This window comes from Danio rerio, chromosome 14, assembly GCF_052040795.2.
Source record: "Danio rerio strain M-AB ecotype USA chromosome 14, GRCz13ab, whole genome shotgun sequence".
Classification (NCBI taxonomy): domain Eukaryota; kingdom Metazoa; phylum Chordata; class Actinopteri; order Cypriniformes; family Danionidae; genus Danio; species Danio rerio.
Window position 1 is genome coordinate 10,397,957 of NC_141034.1, and position 17,603 is coordinate 10,415,559.

The following is a 17,603-nucleotide window of genomic DNA, read 5'->3' on the forward strand; positions in this document are numbered from 1 at the left end:
ACAATAATTTATAAATACTCATATGAACACTCTGTCCCATATATTCTGTATTGCTGTACAAAAAGTCCACCACCCCAATCAATAATTCTATTCTATTCTATTCTATTCTATTCTATTCTATTCTATTCTATTCTATTCTATTCTATTCTATTCTATTCTATTCTATTCTATTCTATTCCAGAATACACAGTTTATACAAGAGAATACACAGCGAATATTTAAAACACACAGAGTTTACACAACTGTTAATTTGCAAAAGCATGACTCAAATTTAGTCTTTTTAGACACCATGTTATGTCATAAATTGCAAAACAGATGATTTATGGAAATTAACTAGAGCTTTTTAGTAGTTGCAAAAACTTGAAATATTCTAAAGAAAAATTAAAGAAATCTATTTTTGCTAATGAAATCTTCAAAAGTTATTTCTGTTGTGTTCTATATAAATAACCTGTTTTTGCACACTTGTCCACTAGAGGTCTCTGTGTCCCCAGTAATCTTCATGTTTGCTGTCACACCTGTTTTCCTGTAGGTTGTCAGTGTGCTATTATATAATCACAGTCTGTTCTTCACTTTCAGCACTGTGAAGTCATGCATGTTCTACCTATTTATAGTGTATTGCTCTTAATTCAAGAAGTAACAGATATAAAGCCTAGAAAACATTACCTGACTTCACTCTCTCTTATGTGTCCTTCCAGCTCCTCTACAAACTTATCCCCCTTCATCCAGTAGATGATCGGTTTGGAATCACCGCTGTAGCCGAAAAAAGCCTTGCAGTCTAAGATGAGACGCATACCTGTTAAAAAACAAAACACAATGGGTAGATATTAATCAGCATAATATAGAGCAAATGTATACTGTACAGTGGAGTGCAAATTAGAGATCAATTTATGAACAGAAATAATGATTAATATTTAAAGCAATTTTAGTTGTGACAATACCCAGACACAAAATAGAAGAAGAAAAAGAAGAAAAAATAATAAAAGATAAAAAGACAAAAGAAAATGATGAAGGAAGAAAAAAAAGAAAAAGAAAAGGGAAAAAATACTACAACAAGAAAAAGAAAAAAATAGGAAGAAAATGAACAAGAACTAGAAGAAAAAGATTAGGAAAAAAAAGAAAAAAAGCAGAAAAGAAAAAATGAAAAAAAGAAAAGGACAAGAAAATGAAGAAAATTTAAAAGAAGAAAACGAAAAAGAAGAAACAGAAAAATAAGAAAAAAACAGAAAAAGAAAAAGAAGAAAAAAAGAAAAAGAAGAAAAAGAAAACGAGGAAAACAATAAAAGAAAAAGAAGAAAATGGAAGAAAAAGAATAAGAACTAGAAAAAAAAGACCAAGAAAATATTGGAAAAGAAAAAACTGAAAAAGAACATAAATAAAATGAAGAAATAAATTAGAAAAAGAACAAAAAAAATTTAAAGAAGAAACTGAAAAAGAAAAAGAAGACAAAAACATAAAAAAGGAAAAAGAAGAAAAAAGAAAAAGATGAAAAAAACATGAAAAAATTGAAAAAGGAAAACATAGAAAAAGAAAAAGAAAAACTATAAAGAAAAAGAACACGACCAAGAAGAAAAACAACCAATAAATTAGAAAAAGAAGAAAGAAAGTGAAAATGAAAAAGAAAAAAAGAAAAAGAACAAAAAAAGAACTAAAAGAAAAAGAACAAAAACAACTAGAAAAAAAGAAGAAAAAGAAAACAGAACAAGAAAAGAAGAAAAAAGAAGAAAAAGATAAAAGAAGTAAAAAAAGAAACAGAAAAAGAACAAAGAAAAGAACAAGAAAAAGAAGAAAATGAAAATGAAAAAGAACTAGAAAGAACAAAAAAAGCAAAAAGAAAAAGAACAAGAAAGAAGAAAATGAAAAATAACAAGAAAAAGAAGAAAAAAGAAAAAGATGATAAAGAAAAAGAAAAAAAGGAGAAAAAAGAAAATAAACAAAAAATGAGAAAAAAGAAAAAGGAGAAAAAGAAGAAGAAGAAGAAGAAAATCAACAAGAAAAAGAAGATAAAAGAAAAAAAGAAGAAAAGGAAGAAAAAAGAAAGAAGAAAAGAAAATTAACAAGAAAAAGAAGAAAAAAAGTTATGTTTCCATACAAAAATGCAAATTAACTTTTTAGTTTTTAATTAAAACTGGAATATCACATAAAAGACGTGCGAATTCCGCAGCGTTTCCATCCAACAAGTCAAAGTTAATAAACGCGTAGTGGCACTTAAAGACATGAGACATGGAGCACAGAGACTCTAGACAGTTCTGGACGTGATTAATAATAACACTAATACTGAGATGGTTAAGACGCTTTGGAATGACCAAAACATCATTTCAGATGTTTTACAGTGTGCTCAGCCTGCTGGTTTGTCCATTTACACACATTTTTATCATCACACAATCTCTTATAACAAACTCACATAACATTTTTTAAATCACATACTGTAATTTGTTTGGTAAAAGTTTTTCTATCAAAGTTTATGTGCATCTTTTCTTATCGAATACAAACTGTAGGTTTATCCGACAGTTTATACTCAGTTTTGCGATTACGTTTTTTATGCGCATTTTGAAAAATTGATGCGCATCTTGCATCATTGTCTAAAATGCACATAGAAATAGATGGACACAAATGTAGCTAGTGAATACAGATGAAAACAAACCTTTCTGAGGTTACAATAGTCAAGAATGCGTTTGAAGTGTACAGGCCCTTGCATTGACTGACTTTAGCACATCTGCTGCCACAGGATATCACTAGTCTCTCACACTGCTCTGGTGTGATCCTGATAATCGGTTCTTTAGTCACTTCCATAGTTCACCGACTATAGATTGTCAAGTCCTGGACACACCAAGTGGACGATTGGCCACTGGAAAGTGTCGGGCTGTTTGTGAATGTCTGTCAGGCTAGTTTGATTGATATGTTCCACACGTTACCCCATGTCAGGGTGTCCAGTTCAGCAAGTAGAACTGCCATCAGCCGTCTGTAAGAGAGCTCTCTGATTGGCCGTTCAACTATGAATCGGAGCACGAGAACAAAACTGAAGTGACAGAACTAAGCAAATGATACAAATCAAGATGAAACCCAATGAAGCTGGCTACTATTTTGAAATATTTGCGAACACTGTGAATTATCTGGCTTATTTTCACAAGCAAACTAGTTTAATAACCAAATTATAAGTGGTTAAGTATGTTGTACTTTTTGTTGTACTACTACATCGTGGAGACCAGTGTTGGGGAGTAACTAGTTACATGTAACACTGTTAAGTAATTTAATTAAGGCCACTTATTAAAGTGCTGCTATATTCTGATGCTTTTGATTGGTTTTCCGGTTTGATTACGGCGCACCAAGTCTACCAATTACGTTAATCCTCTTTGCCGCTGAAAGCATTAGGCTACTACAACCATTCAGAGAGCTGTCACCATGGCGAGTGATAAAAATGCATTTCATTCATTCATTTTCTTTTCGGCTTAGTCCCCTTATTAATCCGGGGTTGTCACAGCGGAATGAACCGCCAACTTATCCAAGAAGGAAAAAAAGGATTAAAAGAAGAAAAAGGAAAAAAATAGAAAAGGACAAGAAAAGGCAAAAAGCAAAGAAAAAAGAAAATGAACGAAAAAGAAGAAAATGAAAAATAACAAGAAAAAGAAGAAAAAAGTAAAAGAACTGAAAAAAGAAGTGATGAAAAAGAAAAAAAGGAGCAAAAAGAATTTTAACAAAAAAGAAGAAAAAGGAAAAAGATGAAGAAGAAAAGGAAGAAAGAAGAAAAAGAAAAGTAACAAGAAAATGCATTTCATTCATTCATTTTCTTTTCAGCTTAGTCCCTTTATTAATCCGGCGTCGCCACAGGGGAATGAACCGCCAACTTATCCAGCCCCTTTTTACGCATTGGTTGCCCTTTCAGCCGCAACCTATCTCTGGGTAACATCCATACAATCTCATTCACACTCATACACTACGGACAATTTAAGCCTCCCCAATTCACCTGTACCGCATGTCTTTGGACTGTGGGGGAAACTGGAACACCCGGAGGAAACCCACGCGAACGCAGTGAGAACATGCTAACTTCACACAGAAACGCCATTTGACACAGCAGAAGCTCGAACCAGCAACCTTCTTGCTATGAGGTGACAGCACTACCTACTGCGCCACTGCGTTGTCCTAAAAATGCATTTCATTGCTGGAAATTTTAAAATAATTTCACCCTGGGCACACAAAAAACAGTTCAGTGCAAAAATAGTTTTGCAGCTGTTACAATACTTTTGACATCAAAGGCTTCAATGTCGAATCCGAGGAAGCATCTGCAGGTGTGTAACCTAGCCTTTCTTTAGCCTTTTTTTTTTGTTGTTATCGTGAGTGTACAGAAATAAAAACAACCCCTTTCATATCGAAATATATATATCGACTCACAAAATTATTGATTTGTGAAATTCAGGGTACCAACAGACTCCTCTGGCCAAAGCAATTTTATCACATTAACAGAGTTTGGCAGTAGCATCGTTACAAGTAGTGACGCTACTAGCTTAACTACATTTCTCAGTAGTGTGGCATTTTTATATATCAAAATAGCTTTTCAGTAGCGTAGCTATTATTTTTAGCAAGTAGCGCAGTAGCGTCCACACAATCTACATTTACCGATCACGGATCATTAAGTGACAGGACTGACATTCACAGAGCTGTGAAGCCAGTGTCTAGCCGATGAAAGTAAATCCATATGATGGCGAGAATGACGATTTCCTCTTCTTCCTGTTTTACAGTGCTTGACAACAAACTTTATGGTGCATTACTGCCACCTCTCGCTCCAGTGACGTCGCCAGCCAATTAGGCTAACACGAGAAAAGGCTCCTACACACCGGGACGCTTTTCATTTGCGTTAATCGTCAGCGTTTTACGAGACGTTTTCCCGCATTTAAACCCAATCGCTTTTCACTGGTGTCAAGCTGAAGAGTATGCAAAATCACTCTTTTGACGTTAGATAGCGCTTAACAACATTAAGCTTCTGACACCCGCTTATAAAACAGAAGAAGAGGAGGAAAGGAAGTTCACACGTTTGTTGTTAAAGTTACTGGTTACTCGAACAAGCATGGATGGTTCAAGCTGCAGCTCCACGTTCATATCACCTCTGGGCATCTTCTTCAGTTTGCGCTTGCATTGACAGTTTAGCGCTTGAGCGCCTCCAAGTGCTGTTTACTGTAACTTCAGCAGCTCCGTGCACGTGAACGAAAGTGGCGATCTGATTGGTGGAGAAGATTTTGACGTGGCGCGTCAAAACAAAAAAACATGAGTCATTTTTTTTTCAAAATGGCACTTTTGCGCCTGCCGTTTTGCGCGTTGGTGTGCACGATCACATTGACGCCCGTTATTTAGTCGCGAGGTGTTAAACGTCGAGCAAAAAACGTCTCGGTGTGCACGGGCCTAAACTTTCTTGATCTGAAGATGACTGAGGGAGAGGAGGTATATATATATATAAAGTATACTATGGTAATTACTATTAGTTCATGATAGTTACTGATGATACTACATTATGTAGTGTAATTTATTAATGAAGAGTTGTAAATAATTATACAATATGCAAAATTTTGATTTTGTAACAACAGTAAACACTTTTTTGCTATAAGGTCTGGTTTTGTGGTGGCTGTACTTTAAAATGAAATTAATATAATCTTAATTCAAGTGATGAAAGATTTTGAAATTCTAACAGTAAACAGAGCCACTGTAAGGTCACACCTGCTTAGTATAAATGCTTGAAAATGATTTAGCTGAAAATATCCATTAGAAACTTAAAATTAATCAAAAAGTAATCAGATATAATCAGTTTCTTTACTTTGATAAAGTAATTGAAAAGGTACACTACTTAGTAATTTGTGATCTGTATTCTATTACATTTCCAAAGTAACCTCCCCAACACTGGTGGGGACTTTCCATTTTCGTTAGAAATGCAAACTGAGTTGACGTCAGAACCCAACCTACTGTCTAATGTCCAACCTAAAATCAATTAAATATCAGCGTCTAATGATGTTACAGCTTGACGTTGTATGGACGTTACTACCATGTCTCTCAGACATTGGATTTTGGTTGCCATACCTGACAAATAAATTGAAAAAGATGTTGGCTCGACAGATTATGGTCACTTTCCAACACAACCTAAAATCAACCAAATATCAACATCATTTAACATCGTTATTGGACGTCAAAATAACATTGTCCTTAGACGCTGGCTAGATATTGAAGTTTTGTCACCTGACATCACAACCTTAATCTAACCTAATATTAACATCTTATAATGTTGCATATTTGCTGGGCAAATTTTATCATTTAAAAATTAGTTATCGCACTCTGATTTGTAGCTAAACAGCCAATCAGAGCACTCTCACTTTCTACATGCTGAATTGGGCAAACTCCCTCCGCTGTGAATCCAATGAGAACCGACATGTGGAACACACCAAACAAACTAGCCTAACAGATGTTAACAGACAGCCTGATGCCGCCTAATAGGCAACCGTCTACTTGGTGTGTCCCAGATTTAATGCAAGCACAGTGTACACTCTCATTTCAGTTGGCTGACGTCCACTTGGTGTGTTTTGATCAACATTTGCATTTTTGCCATGTAAAGTAGCTATAGAAGAGGCCAAATTCCTGCAGCAGAAAACATTACTCAAACCTTAACATTTACTCCTCTCTCTGAATACTTGGCACACTTTGGGTTTAGAACCTCCTCAGTTTGACCATGAAAATGTTTCCCATTGAACTTTAAGAAATTTAATTGCCATCATTATGACTTTAGACTAACTTTAGATCATAGTTCCCTGTTCACACAACTTGGTTGAGTTGTTATTTTTATTAGAAAATGCCTGTGTTTAACTGTAGTTTCATATTTTCAGCAGGAAGGACCTGTTTACTGTGGCTGTAGTCCCATTTCAGAAGGTGGCATACTGTTTAAGATCGTTTGATTGTTTCAGAAGCAGATGATAAATGAAAAAGCATACAAAGGTGTCATGCGCTTCCAATTCAGTCCTGCTGCTGAGATAATCAAATGATTTTAAACAGTATGCCACCTTCTGAAATGGGACTACAGTTATGCACAGAGCATATAAGCAGTGTAAAATGATGTCTAAAATTTGTTTGACTTTTATAAGACTAAAATTAGACTAAAATTAGTCCACAATATTCACATTTGGCCTTCAATTAGACCCAAAACGAAAGTCCTATGGACGTTCGGTAGACATCTAAATAAGACATCATCTGGCGCCACGGTCTGCACCTTCAGGGGACCAAAATTGTTCATTCAAAAATGACGTGCAATAGACGTCCTTTGGATGTTTCTTTGTGCAGTGGAATGATCCTAAGTATATGTTAGTGAAGCCTTACTGCTAATGATCACAAACTCTCTTAAACATCAATGCATTCATTCTTACTCTGATCAGAGACTCTAAAAATTGCAATATTAAAAAACAAATAAATAAAAATAAAGACTAAGTAATTTCACTGTTTACAATTTCCAACAGAATCTAAGGTAACTACTGGCAGCAGTTCGCCAGTAATTTACAGTAAATCAATTACAACAAAACTACTGTACTTATATCTGTAGCACCATTTTTCAGGCTATCAATGTATATAGCGAATTGTATGCTATTAAGCTGCTTTACTTAAAATGTAGTTAAACTACACTACCTTCCGGGAAATGTAGCAAGCTAAGCTAAAAGCTACATGGCAAAGTAGCTTAGCTACATCTAAGCTATGTTTACAATTTTCATTTTTAAATCGAAGCAACTTAAATCCAAGTCAATAATATCTTAGTGGTCAATAAAACTGTCGATGAAACATATGAGGCATAATAGTTCAGTTCAGTTATTTACTGTAAATAATATGCTGTACCAAACAGAAACAAATTCTAGTATATAACAGCTAAAATATCCAATAAAACCAGGTGTTACACATTTAAAATACTATAGTAGTTTATAGTAAAGGATAATATTTTGAAATAAGCATTATAGTGTGTGTGTGTGTGTGTGTGTGTGTGTGTGTGTGTATATATATATATATATATATATATATATATATATATATATATATATATATATATATATATATACACACACACATATATGTATGTATATATACTAAAGTATTTTTCAACCACAGTCCCTCAGTCATCTTTGTCATGCAAGATTCGGTTGGCGACGACGGCAACCAGAGGTGGCAGTAATGCACCAAAAACTTTGTTGTCGAACACCGTAAAAACAGGAAGAAGAAGAAATCGTCATTCTTACCATCATATGAATTCATTTAATCTGAGAAACGTAGTTAAGCTAGTAGCGCCACTAGTTGTAGCGACGCTACTGCCCAACACTGCTTTACTGTAAAATATACAGTAATTTTCACAATGCAACTTTAAAATGCAGTATCATACAGTAACCGCATAACTGTCCTACAGTAAAATACCTTTCTTGTTGAAGTTAAATACTGTGCAATTTACAAAAAAAGTTGTTAACACTGTTGCTATGGCTGAAATTTACATCTCTTTGGGTTTCACATGAACAACCTGCTGCCTGAGGGTTTCAGTCACTATAGTGCTCACCATTTTACAAAGTCGGACTGACAGTTAAATAGGGGTTCTCATATAATTAAGGCAATTACAGGTGATTTACAATTACTCTTTTTTTTAAATAACTTTTTTAAAATACTGTGCTTCAGTGCTTCAATACTGTGCACTTTTACTCCTGTTATAGATTAACTACAAATAGGAATAAGCATATAAGTGACCTTGAACCATAATCGGCTGTTCTCTAAATTTAACCTCTACAATGAAAAAAAAAAATCATGAAGTCATGAAAGTCATGACAACAAATGTTTTTATGTTACTTCAACTTATTTTAATTTGTTAATCAGGTTTCAGATTTTTTTTAAGTTATACAAAATGTTAATATTTTTAGTCAGTTTGATTGATGTAAACTCAAAAACACTGCTTGTTCAAACAGCTTATTTAAAATGAGCTGAAACAACACAATTCTTTAAATTTTGAAGACAACTTAATTGTTTTATGTTTAATCCACTTATATTTGTTTTCAGCAGGCACACAACATCATAAGACATTTATATTAGGTTAGATTTAGGTTGTGATGTTGGGTGACCAAAATTTAATATACGTTATTTTGACGTCCAATAACGACATATTTCGTTGTTTTTAGGTTCGGCTGCTACGTAACCAAAATCCAACGCCGAGCCAACAGCAACGTCATATTGACATCAAATACGGACATTTGTTCATCAGGTATGGCAAACAAAATCAATCTGATAGTCTGATAGGCATCAAAGTGGTAACATCCACACAATGCCATGCTAAAACATCATTAGATATTTATATTTGGTTATTTTAAGTTTGCGTTGAAAAGTGATCAAATTGCAACATCTGTCCGACGTTGGACACTGACACATTGGACACAGAGTTTCATTTCCACCCAAAATCCCACGACACAATATCAATCTGCCATCATGTTGACATCCTGTGACTGCTGGGCTATATGTTAACTTAATTGATTCTGTTTGACAATATGAATGAATTATGTGGAACCCTGCAGTCTTTACAATGTAAGTTGAGTTGACTTGAAAAGTTCATTTGATTCAACTAAATAATTGAAGGCAGCAATATTCTTTTTATTGTATGCATAATATACGAGACATAAAAACAGACAGACAAACAGAGCTCTTTCACATAACAGACAGATGAACATTTTTTTAACCTGTGTTTCAAATGAAGTTGACAAATAAGAAGTGTTTCTTTGGAAGAACTAATGCATTGCTGGGGTCAAATCAGGCCAAGACACTTTAAAAGCAATCAAAGGTCAAAGTTGTTCAATAAGAAACTCTCACAGACTCATAATCTCACCCACATAGAAAAATAACTTTTACTGGGTGAAAGTAAATGTGCCCACGCCATCCTGTGCTGTCTGTAAGACGCTGTTTAGAAGCCTGCCAACATCCTCCCCAGACAAACACATACCATGAGAAAAGGAAAATTAGCGAAATAGAATTTGGTGGACATGTGGACCATTTTGAAATTAAAAATGACTTAATAATATAATATTTGCTTAATAATTTACAATTCACAACCTTTTAATTCTAAAGTTCTGCAAGCATTCTGATAACTTTTGAGTTATCGAGCTTCAAAGTTTATGCATAATGTGAAATTGGAGTGATATCCTCTTAGTGGAAATTTGGAACAGGACCAATTTTGCTCAGAATTATAATGAATTTTAAAATGATTTTACAAAACATGAACTGAAGCAAAAATTCCCAAGAAACACAAACAGTTTTGTTATATTTAAATACATATTTTACATATTTGTATTAAAATAGCTTTGCAGCAAAGTGCTGACATATAGAAAGTTCCATTTATAGACAGAAATGTATATATAAAAAGTGTTCACTTATTTAATATAAAAAGAAATACTCAATATTTTGTCCATTGAAGATGTTAATTGTATGTATATGAATATGGTTGGTAATCCCATAGTTGCAGAAAATGTAGATAAAAATCTGCCACTGTAAACCTGTACTTACTAGAGATCACATAGTTGAAATAACATGCTAACATTTGTTGTAATTAAGACCACAGCAACTAAACTATCTGACATTAAGGGCTTTTTCTATATTTAATTTGCGACATTTTAAGACTAAAAATTGCAAGAAAAGACAAAAACAAAAATTGTTTAGTTTATTAAACACTGAAAAAATTATTTTACTCACTTTTTAATTGAATTATTGGTATTCCTAAAAAAGCAGTATGTAAGTTTGACACCCAGAGGTTGAACTAGGTATTGCATTCCTGGATCTAAACAAACGCAAGCACAGGTTGCCAGATTGAGAACCAACAGGAGCGAGCCTGACTATCAAGCCTAAAGGCTGATTTAAATCGTGTTCTAAATAATACCAATAGCATGTGATAGAAGGAATATTTTTCTTACTAGAAGAAGTTTCTGTTGTAATCATCACCTCAAATTTATATTTTAAAACAGCTTCTCGCAGCTGAACAACAGAAAACTGACAATAGCCCTTTTCACACATACAGACCTTTCCGGAAAATTACCGCAATTTTCGGGAAAGGTTGTATGTGTGAACAAGTCCTTTTTGAAAATACCGGTAAATTCGTTCTGGCTATTTTCCGGAAAGAGAAGTTGTAACATTACCGGTAATTTGCCGGAATGCAGCGCTGTGTGAATGCAGAAGGAAGATTGACGGAAAGAGTGCGTGCATGTCTAGAACGTGCTGACGTGAGACGTCTGCTTTAACCAATCCGAACAGTCAGACGCATTCACGTACGCGCGGTTTATGAGAATAAAAGCCTTTGAATATTTTCCCAGATGCATTTAGCTGCTAGAAGTTAGTCAGATCAAGTTTATAAGTTCTTAATGCCAACTGTGTAAATAATCATCGATAAGATGCTTATGATAAGCCGCTGTTTGTTTACCTTCAAGCTCCTGGATTGTTTACCTTCAAGCTCTGCGTTTGTCCGTGAAACAGCCGTGAACGCCAGCACACACATATTATGAACATCTCGACATGTGAAAGTGATCCTCCATATGTTTGCATCGAAGCTGTTCACAAAACTGATCATCCACAGAGTTTGTAATGTAGTGAAATCTTTACAATTACAAGCGCAGCCATTTAAAGCTAATTTGTGGTGAATGATGTCAGAATTTATCAGTATTTTGGTCCTCGCCTGTGTGAACACCATTTTTTTTAATTTACCGGTAAAGTCGTTCCGGAAATTTTCCAGATCTTTACTGGTATCACTGTGTGAAAGGGGCTAATGATCACCCCAGGTCCACCTCATGTGCTTTATTCAGTGTTAAATGCTAATAATGTGAGTTTGAATGCCATTTCACATGACATTGATTGCCATACTACTAAAAGCAGCAGAACCTCAGTTCACCTCAGATCTTGAAAATAAAAGAGATCGTTTATAAACAGCGCTGTGACTCAAAACCAACACATACCAGTATTCAGCATCTACATAATAATGTTAAAGAGATTTATGTATTAGTTAGATTATAAAACTCATCATTTCAAAAGTAAGTGCATATTCTGTGCTTCTGTGGCTGTATATACATTTTTGTCATGTTTCGTCAGGCGTTAACAGCCAAATTGCTTATCACTACAAATCCCATCATGCATCGTGTTGTTAGGACATGAGGCTACAATGTAACCTGCTCACCTAATCTTTACATTCATAATATTTATATATTTTTGCTAATTAATAACCACCTCATGTGGAACTCTGAATCTGTGGCTCATTTCAGGGCTGCTACTGTCCACCGCAGGTCGCATTTTGGTCATATGCTTTGTGAGCCTTTCTGAATGACTGAATTGGTTAAAGTGTTAAATGTGTAAAAGTTCACAGCATGTTTCTTAAATATCTGCAAACATATGATGGTATTTTTATGCTAGAAGAGCCATTCTATTTTTATGCTAGAAGAGTCAAAAGCTTATATACAGCACCTTTAAAAGTGCTCTCTGAAATCACCCTACCTTTAATATCACTAATCTTGCCCTCTGAAACGTTCCTGATTGGTTCTCTTGCATGGATTCAAAGTGCCCGTTGTCTAATAAATAGTACCAGATTGTACCTGTTCAATTTTAAGGAAAGAATCTTTTTGTTTTGTAAATAAAAGGTCTTAATGTAAACAACCAAAAAAAAAAAATTAAAAAAAATAAAAAACCTCAACAAAATTCTGTAAACCATTAAAACTGTATATAACAGTGAACGATAAAAATACTGTTAGATATGGTCTCGCCACTTGTTTGGAGGTTATTAAATTCATTAGTAATACTAAAAATTAAGGATTTATCCTGCTAGTGTAAAATGTAAATGAATTACAGTAAAAGTACTGTAAAAATTGTCATACTGTAAAATAAAAATTTGCTAAAGGGCATAAAAAGAAGTTGTGGTAAGGCTAGTTTATTATAAAAATTAAATTGTGGTATGGCACTGGTACTGTAAAACACATTTACAGGTAAGTTACTGTAGAGGCAGTTGTGATAACTTTCTGCTAACAGTGCTGTCAGTAAGTTACCACAAAAATACAATAAAATGTCAAACAGCATACAGCCCTTTAGCATTCAGTTTACCTAGAAAATGCAGTCAACTGCATGTTTAAGTCCTTTTTTTTTTTTTTTTTTTTTTTTTTGCAGTTTACCTATATATATAACTGATAAATCCTTGATTAAAGTCAAAATTATAAGCCCTCTTGTAAATTTCGTTTTTAAATATTTTCCCAAATGATGTTTAACAGAGAAAGTAATTTTATCATTTTTTTCTTCTGGAGAAAGTCTTATTTGGTTTATTTTTAGCAAGAATAAATGTACTATTATTTAATATTGATATATATTAAAAAAAAAAAAAAATCATTTTGAGGTCAATAATATTAGCCCGCTGAAGCAATTTTTGTTTTCAATTGTCTACAGAACAAATCATCGTTATATAATGACTTGCCTAATTACCCTAACTGGTTTAATTAACCTTATTATTTTAGTTAAGCCTTTAAATGTCACTTTAAGATGAAAACTAGTATATTGAAAAGCATCTAGTAAAGTATTATGTACTGTCATCACGGCAAAGATAAATAAACAAAATTAGCTATTACAAATTGGTCATTAAAACTATTATGTTTAGAAATGCCTTGAAATAAAAATAATACACATATATGTGTGAAATAAATAACTATATAAGGTGATGAAACCTTTAAATAAAAAAGCAGTGCCTCACACTTCATTATTCTAAGACACCAAAGGAGCATTGGCCTAATTTCCCTCAAAAAAGGCATTTCACGCTGTTTCATTAAACTGACCTCTTCTTTCTACACCTCCAGTTTCCGCGTGTCTGCCCACAGATAAAGCCAACACTTCCACCCACGTCCACTCATGTGTTGTCCTTGCATCAAAACCGCGCTTAGATTTAGAGCTCTGTGTAAGATGTAGCACATAATCCTAACATGAGTAGAAAAATAGGACTTCTTTTTCTTTACCTTTAAAGAGTAAGTTTGACCCCAAAAAGAAAATTCTGTCATTTACTTTCCCTTCATTTGTTCCAAACCTGGGTGTACTTCATTCTTCAGTTGAACACAAAAGAAGATATTTTTAAGAGAGCTGGAAACCTGTAACCACTGATTTTCATAGTATTTGTTTTTCCGATTATGAAAGTCACTGGTTTGCAACTTTCTTTGGTTTACAAGTATCGTCTTTTGTGTTCAACGGAATAAATAAAATGGTTTAAAACCACTTGAGGGTGAGTAAATACTGAGAACGTTTCACTGTTTGAACTGTCCTTTTAAGTTTTATGCTCCTAAAACCTTTAAATATCAGCTCAGATTGCATTACATCAACAGTGTGGAAATGTGAACGGTTTCTTTTAATTAACCGGATGCTTATTTAATAGAAAACTATAGTTTCCACGCGCTGCAAAGACCAGCTGATTCAGTAAACTCTGCTGAATAATACTACTTTATTTACCGCACTGATCCACTATTCTCACATATGCTGATTATATGCAAATAATGTCTAAAAACCCTTCAGGGCTTTCAACAGCATTAACGGCACAGGCAGTGAAGAGCTTCCTCTGCCTGCAATTACAGCTTTTTAGAGATGGAAAATGGTAGGAAATGCAAATGAAACGAGGCTGCGTTTGGCCACAATGTTTTAATGATGAATACTTATCCAGTTTGCTCCAGTAATAGTATCCAGTGTATCTGAGGCTTGTTGAATGTACGTCGCTAGGCTGAGCATTAATTTTATTCACCACTGAAGAAACCGCCGATGATTTCTTCTACATAAAACGCCTATAAGGGTCAATTTCATCTGAGCTATGTATAACACGTTACATTCAGGCTCCAATTCTGCGTTTATAAATATTATTTAAGCATGTTTATGAGGGAAAGATATTTCTGTCTGCTTTGGATGTCTTGAATAAGCAGTGTATTTGATACACAGATGAATCAAAGATTGTGTTGTGTGCAGCACTGCAAACAAAAACCCTTCAAGCCAATCTGACAAGCAGCCAAATCTTTTACTATGTTCTATGTTTGTTTTTAACATGTGTGTCAGGGTCAAAGTCTACAACAGATGCTTTTGGATTTTTTATTTTTTTTACTCAAAAAGTACAATGTAAAACCCAACAGTCAACTTTATCAAATGAAATGAGTGTAGTTAACTCAAAATTTCCTGAAAGTTAATTCTACTCATTTGAAAAGAGTTTTGAACTCAGTGTTGAAGGTAATGAGTTCCTTTAATACCTCATTGCTTGAACTTAAACGGAGCAAGTTCACAGTACTCACAAAAAAAGCAATCGTTCTTCATTTATTGGGTTTTACTGTGCTCAAATTCGGTGCTTAAAGTACTCATTAGGATTAGTATTTGAACTTAAATGGTTTGTTGCAATCGGTTTCCTCAAACAGTTTGAATTACCTTAACTTTTTGGGTTTTACAGTGCACTGTAAAACCCAAAAAGTTAAGGTAACTCAGTGTATATATATACTGACATTATAGCATCACACAGTTGCTGCAGATTTGTTGGCTGCACATCCATAATGTGAATCTCCCTGTACACCACATCCCAAAGGTGCTCTATTAGATTGAGAACTGGTGACTGTGGAGGCCATTTGAGTGCAGTGAACTCATTGTCATGTTCAAGAAATCAGTGTGAGATGATTCACACTTTATGACATGGTGTGTTATCCTGCTGGAAGTAGCCATCACAAGATGGGAACACTGTGGTCATAAAGAGATGGACATGGTCAGTAACAATACGCAGGCAGTCTGTGGTGTTGACACAATGCTCTATTGGTAATAATGGGCCCAAAGTGTGCCAAGAAAATATCCCCAACACCATTACACCACCACCACCAGCCTAAACCGTTGATACAAGGCAGGATGGATCCATGCTTTAATGTTGTTGATGCCAAATTCTGACCCTCCCATCTGAATGTCGCAGCAGCAATCGAGACTCATCAGACCAGTAAACGTTTTTCCAATATTGTATTGTTCAATTTTGGTGAGCCTATGCGAATTGTAGCCTCAGTTTCCTGTTCTTTGCTGACAGGAGTGGCACCCGGTATGGTCTTTTGCTGCTGTAGCTCATCTACTTCAAGGTTGGATGTGTTGTGCTTTGTGGGTTGTAACAAGTGTTTTTTTGTTAATGTCTTTACCTTTCTCGAACCAATCTGGCCATTCTCCTCTGACCTCTGGCATCAACAAGGCATTTGTGCCCACAGAACTGCCGCTCACTAAATATTTTCTTTTTTTTTTTTTTTTTTTTTTGGGGCCATTCTCTGTAAACCTTAGAGATGGTTGTGTGAAGATCAGCAGTTTCTAAAAACCTCAGACCAGCCAGTCTGGCACCAGCAACCATGCCACGTTCAAAGTCACTTAAATCCCTTTTTTTCCCCATTCCGACGCTCAGTTTTAACTGCAGCAGATCGTCTTGACCATGTCTACATGCCTAAATGCATTGAGTCACTGCCATGTGACTGGCTGATTAGAAATTTGTGTTAAGAAGTAGTTGAACAGGTGTACCTAATAAAGTGACCGGTTAGTCTATGTATATATTTTGTAATTTAATTGATGGTTGAACCGAACCTAACCCAACACAGTAAGTAGATGTCATTTAATACTCAGTAATTATTGCATTGTTACAATGTAACAGGGACACCATAAAATAAAGTGTAACCTTTTCTTGCATATTTCGAAGCAACTTTTGATTGTTTTATTGTATAAAGGACCAATAAAGTCGACTTAATAATGATTTTTCTGAAAACATAAGTGTGTTTTACTTTTATCTTCTCTAATTTTCATTTACTTTCTTCACAGTACATTTTGTCTTCATATTTAGATCACCACTGTTCTGTTATGCAAGAAAAAAAGCATTTAGTTCAAGCGATGTCTGTGGAACATTTTGCTAATTTGAAACAATCCCAGTCTTTTTACTCTTTGTTAAATCCCATGATATTTATGGCTTTGAGAATGAAAGTACCACTACAACACAGTGGTGATTACATTTGAGCCACGATGTGAAAGCAGTTCGATGTAAGCGAAACAGATATAAAAGATGGCCTGAAATTTCTGGGTTTCTTGCACTCAGTCACTTGAGGGCATGTGTGCAGCTTTGTCCTTAACCCTGTGTTTGTGCTGACATAAATGATATCTCAAATCATATCCGGGAGGAAGAGTATCTAGAGACCCCGCCAAGTGTTGCACCAGCCATTGGAAAGTTTTGTAAATTGGGAATGTTAGGTCCACACTAGAGGTTATGTTTGCACCATTTTTTTTCTTAAGGCAGAGGAGATATTTTTATCCAAAGTGACAAAAGAAAAAAACTTTCCACTAAGCAGCCAACATTTTTTTTTTTTTGTATTATTTACTTGCAGGTTTATTTGACGATTTGGTAGCAAGTAGACAGGAATTTATATTTTTATTTGTGTGTGTATGTTTGCAGTGGTAGAAAGTGAACTATCATACTCAATTAAAAGTAGCATTACTTGCTTAAAATGTAGTTCGCGTAACAGTATCTCTTCTAAATACTACTTAAGGGTGTGGTTCACTACGATATCACATTTTAAACTTTAGTTGATGTGTAA

At 34.5% G+C, this 17,603-nt stretch overlaps 1 protein-coding gene and 1 long non-coding RNA gene across 4 annotated transcripts in view; one reads left to right on the plus strand and one right to left on the minus strand.

Moving 5' to 3' along the window:
* Positions 1-17,603, plus strand: part of LOC147840770 (uncharacterized) — an 821,899-nt gene that overhangs the window by 171,292 nt on the left and 633,004 nt on the right. The gene's annotated exons all lie outside the window — the stretch shown is intronic.
* Positions 1-17,603, minus strand: part of il1rapl2 (interleukin 1 receptor accessory protein-like 2) — a 596,834-nt gene that overhangs the window by 52,579 nt on the left and 526,652 nt on the right. For all 3 annotated transcript variants that reach the window (XR_015506586.1, XM_087279997.1, NM_001142584.1), the window contains 1 exon segment: positions 664-793. Coding sequence is in view for 2 of the 3 variants with exons in the window: in XM_087279997.1 (XP_087136123.1) it covers positions 664-793 (130 nt within the window). In the remaining variant the exon portion in view is untranslated.